The sequence below is a fragment of the Montipora capricornis genome, chromosome 3 (genome assembly GCF_036669925.1).
Source record: "Montipora capricornis isolate CH-2021 chromosome 3, ASM3666992v2, whole genome shotgun sequence".
Classification (NCBI taxonomy): domain Eukaryota; kingdom Metazoa; phylum Cnidaria; class Anthozoa; order Scleractinia; family Acroporidae; genus Montipora; species Montipora capricornis.
Genome location: NC_090885.1, coordinates 60,447,117 through 60,451,895, shown reverse-complemented (window position 1 = coordinate 60,451,895; position 4,779 = coordinate 60,447,117). Strand labels below are relative to the sequence as shown.

The window sequence follows — 4,779 nt, the reverse complement described above, 5'->3', positions numbered from 1 at the left end:
GGATTTCCGTAATCGTTTTGTCCTCTCCACATAAGCGGTAAGCTAACCAATAACACAAATTTTGGGATTCTCTGGGAATGCCAAGAAAAGAAACTTCCGAGCTGGGTGACCATGGCTGGAGTTCTTCACATGAGTGGGGAGTGAAAATTCCCAAGTCCCCTCTTTCCTGAGAGAATACGTCAAGCCCAAACGCAGATAGTTCATGAGCTGTTGCTGCTGAAGTCAGTGCTCAAACGAAAACAGTTTTATAACAAAGCTGCTTTAGTGTCAATTCTTCTAAGAGTTTCAAGGACTCTAGGAATGACAAAGCAGTCTTAACTTTCCATGTAGAGCAATATCTAGGCTAAGGGGGTTTAATCTTAAACACCCTTTTCATAAAACGAGCCACAGCGGGGAGGCTTCTTAACTGAGTAGAGCCATCTGGGTCATGAGCCTGAGAAATAGCTGTCCTATAAAGAGCGATAGTCCTGTATTCTAAATTGCCTTGTTCAACTAGGGAGGCAAGGAATGCAAGAACCTCTGCTACAGAAGCTGAAATGGGACAGGAACCCCGATGAGAACACCAGGGTACCCATGCCCTCCAGGGGCCTGAGTACCGCTTTTGAGTGGCCGTTCCCCACGAGGCCAACAAGATGTCAACAGCTTCCTTTGAAAAGCCTGTTGCTTGGTAACGGTCCCTGATAGTGGCCAAACTGTCAGATGAAGGGACTTCCACAGGGGATGGTATGCTGTTGGCTTAAATGGAAGAAACAACAGAGATTGGCGCTGGGGTAGCAGCAGTGGGCTATCCACCAGCATCTGAATGAGGTCTGGAAACCATGGCTGTCCGGTCCAGTTCGGGGCAATTAGGAGGACGGCAGTTGCTTGATCCTCTTTGATCTTCCTCAGTACCCGAGGTGGAAGGACTGCGGGAGGATGTCAGTGGTGCGGTAGTGTCCACAAAAGGGCTGCTCCCTCCTGTGTGGTCCTTTGGAGAAGTGTTTCGAGGCTGGTGTGCTGATAAGCTTGCTGTTAGTTGAGCTATGGTCATGTTCACTCTTGATCGTTGCATGGAACTTGTCCGGGAAAAGGTGCTTATCTGGTGGGATACCTTCCCGCAGAGTACGTTTACCAACTTCAGTGAGGAACTCAGAGAAGCGTTTTTGCCTCCAGGCATTAAGCCTAAAGTTGGCGTTTCCAAGGAGGACTAGAGCATCTTCCAATAGGTCCTTAATGGCATCAGGGTCGGGACTGCTAACAAGGGGCGAGCCACAACCAAGAAGTAGATTGACGTTCAACCAAGCCATCATCAAAGGCGAAGAGACCCTTGGAGAGAAGAGATCCGGCAAATCTTAACTTAAATACATTGAGGTATACGTGGCTTCATATAAATAATCTTTGCCAATCAGTCGATAACTAAAGTATCTAAGCGCAACATTCGACTTAAAGCTACATTTAAGATATTTTCTGTGATAGGCGTCTCCCCAAATTTCTATTCCGTATAAAATCAAGGATATATAATCAATAAATTGAATAGCTTGGTCTGCTGATCTTTGGAGAAACCAAGAAATTTCCGCTTATGACGTCAAATCCTCTCACAAGTGATCAGTCAAGCAACTGATTTTTTTCGTTAGTTGAAGCTATTAACTGTAACTAAGCTGTAGGCTTATTGTAGTTCTAGAATGCTATGGTGATGCTTAAAAACACCCTGTTACAATACTTTGTTAGAATTTACGGGGTCCTTGCGCAAACATTTCAAAAAATCTCTGTTTTTTATCTTTAAGTTTAAAAGAGACACCAGCCCGGACAAAGAAGCAGTTTGTGTCCAACAGTCACGCGACCAGTGTAGGAAAGAACCAGAAAGAGAGACTGAGCCTGTGTTTGAAACTTTTTCTACTCGGAGGTGCCTTTGACTCAACCTTGACCCTCTTCATATCCATTCCTTGATTGTTGTTTCCTAGTATTTTTTCTAAACCGCAATGCTACTAGTCGAAACTATTGTGTGAAGATTTGTTAATTCAAAACTTTACTAAAAGCGCCTATGAATATTTTCCTTGAAAAGGAAGTTTGGTGGGTGGTCACACAGCAGCAGTCAGAGTACGTACGACTGCTGCTGTGTAACCACTCACCATTAAACTGATGAAGGCGGAATAGTTCTATCGTGTGCCAACTTTGTTGAAATTCGATATCTGCAACGCGTAATAAACAATTTTAATTGGAGGTAGATGCTTTTACAGTACAGTCAAGATGTCTGCCGCATTATCTTTTGCCACCTCAGACTACCGAATAAAGTAGAAGAAAAGGAAAATGCAAATCAAAGTCCAGAAAATGGCGCTTTATGATGTTTTGAAATTTTCAAATAATGATCAACTCTGACTCCTTGAATAGTTCTTTCAGAGTATTTTCTAAGGTCACCACAGTGCTGATGAACAATGCGCAAAATTCGACAGGGATTTTTAATCTTGAACCGCTCATACTTTCTCAAGTTAAACATTAGAACTTGCTCAATTCCATCCATGTTAGTGAAATAGTCCACCTTATCCAGGAATTCCCGAGAGAGTGGGGCAAGGAGCCTAAAAAGAAAGGCATCATGGGAGCCAACGTATTTTGCTCTCGGGCCGCAAAAATCAGTCACACCACAACGTCTTACGTTTTCCGCAGTTTCATGTCTTGTCAATGCATACATTGTTTTGTTGCCTAAAATAGTTTCATCCAAATGTTCAAATCCCGTATCGATGTAACAGTCGGCATTCATAAGCATCGTGTTCTTACGTATCAAGACGTGCGAAGCATATCCAAAAGCGTCTTTGTAACGCATGCGCCGACCGAGGAAATGGAAGACTAGTTTCCAGTCCATCACCAGCCTCAGAGCTTTGATAAAAGCAGGCTCCTCCAGACTTTCGAAAAGGATGTGAATTGCCTCAACCTAGTAGCAGGTGATAAATATCACGAAGAGTACGTTAATAAGACCACTGCAAGGGGGAAAAAAATGCTGTTTACAACATGACCTTGATCTTGGGTTATATCCTGCTGAGGGACTTTATTTCTTTTTCCCTTGGATTTCAAAACTATGAACAAAACGCCAACAAGTTCGAAGCCTTAATTTAAAAAAGACGCTTGTTTATTTTAACTGGAATTTTCCAATTTAATGGTCAGCCATTATTAACTTTAAAATCTTTAGAGAGCTGGATCAAAGAGAAAATGACGTCAAAGACTCACTAGTTTAAGAATGCAATGTGTTTCTACCCGACTAAGTTAATTTGCAGCACGGGAGTTTCGGGCTTTCAGATTTTTAAACTCGTGTTTTGCATGCGTATATAATAACTGCTTGTACACGCTGAAATTTTAAGCTATTGAGTTAATGACGTCACTTTTCCCTAGATCCAACCTTCTGCGGTCCAGCCGGTCAGTTTTGAACGCGAGTAATGGCGACGGTGAAATCCAAAACTTACACTTAAACTAAACAGCCTTTGGATAAAAATCAAGGCTCAGAATTTTGTCAGGCGGGTGTTAAGCAAACACATTTTACAAAATCTGAAGAAAAAGAGGAAGTGATTTTCTTAAAAACTTTAAATTGAAGTTTTATGCCAAAAAAAAAACCGATAGAAAGAGAAAGCATCTCTATGACAACCGTAGCTTTGCTCAGGGTAATGGATTCATAAAAGTTTGCAATTAATAATGGTCTCAAGTCTATTTGCTTTTTTCTTGACTTGTGAAAAACATTTGATGTCATTAAGCATAATATCGTGCTCGCCAAACTGAAGCTGAATCCCATGATATAAAAGAGAACCCCGTCCCCTGGTGTTTTTGAAAGACAGTTAACTCTCAGGAACAACACAATATGTGAAACACTGGAGCCTGCAGGCCTTAACAGAAGAGATGAAATGTAATTTAGTTTAGCTACCTTTTAATTTTCTTTTGTTTTTTTTTTTTTATCTTGTTATTATGTATTATTCTCTCTCCTCTTTTTTATGCATTTCCGTTTTTATAACACATCACGTAGCCTTTTTATGTCATTTCCGGTAAATATAAAGATCTTGTTACTAGCACTTATCCATTCAATAAACCTGAAGAAGGCTGGTGTTGGCCAGCCGAAATATTGCAACAACGCCTATGTTCACGTTGTCTTGACCAACCTTTGCAGGATATTTTCTATTTTAAAGTTTTTTTTGGTGTGGTCACGATCTATTTTGATCCAACGTAGAGCAAGTTTTGATCGTACACGGTTTTGCAGTGGTTTAATCCTTAAAAAGTCTCAGGAACAACGCAATATGTTTTATTAAAAGACATTGAATTGACAACCGACTGGTCCTGTGATTTAGAGTAGGAGCTAGGACCAAAGAAAATCAGATTTGCACAACCCACAGTACAGACAAGGTTTCATAGTGGATTACTGTAGATCAATATCTCCTCTTTATTGTCAGGTACTATGTAGTGTCAGATTGTGGGATCACTCATGAGATACAGAGCCGTATTTACCTTCATCGCGCAACAACATTAAAACAAGGCTAGACTCATGTTTTCTGTGTAAAAACTACGTTTTATGACATTTTCACTCAAATCGGTTATGCACAATTAGAAATTGAAGTATGCTATCATTAAATAGTCTGCATGAACCAATCACGTGACTGGTCGCGTGACGTTTAATGAGAAAAATCTGTAAAGAATATCAAAACAGTCAACTTACAATTTTGTATACAATCATAGTATATTTCTTTTCCTGTATTTTAGCATGAAATTATTGTACAGTCCATATACAGTCAAACGTTAACATCATGTATGTCGAATTTCGTTGAGAAA

The 4,779-nt window shown here is 40.4% G+C and overlaps 1 protein-coding gene across 1 annotated transcript in view; it reads right to left on the bottom strand.

Moving 5' to 3' along the window:
* LOC138043571 (uncharacterized) overlaps positions 1–4,309 on the bottom strand; it is a 5,057-nt gene extending 748 nt beyond the window's left edge. The window contains exon 1 of the mRNA XM_068889926.1: positions 1–4,309. This exon is cut by the window's left edge and continues 748 nt beyond it. Coding sequence (XP_068746027.1) covers positions 2,294–2,836 — 543 coding nt within the window. The 5' untranslated portion in view covers positions 2,837–4,309 and the 3' untranslated portion in view covers positions 1–2,293.
* Positions 4,310–4,779: the final 470 nt, after the last annotated feature.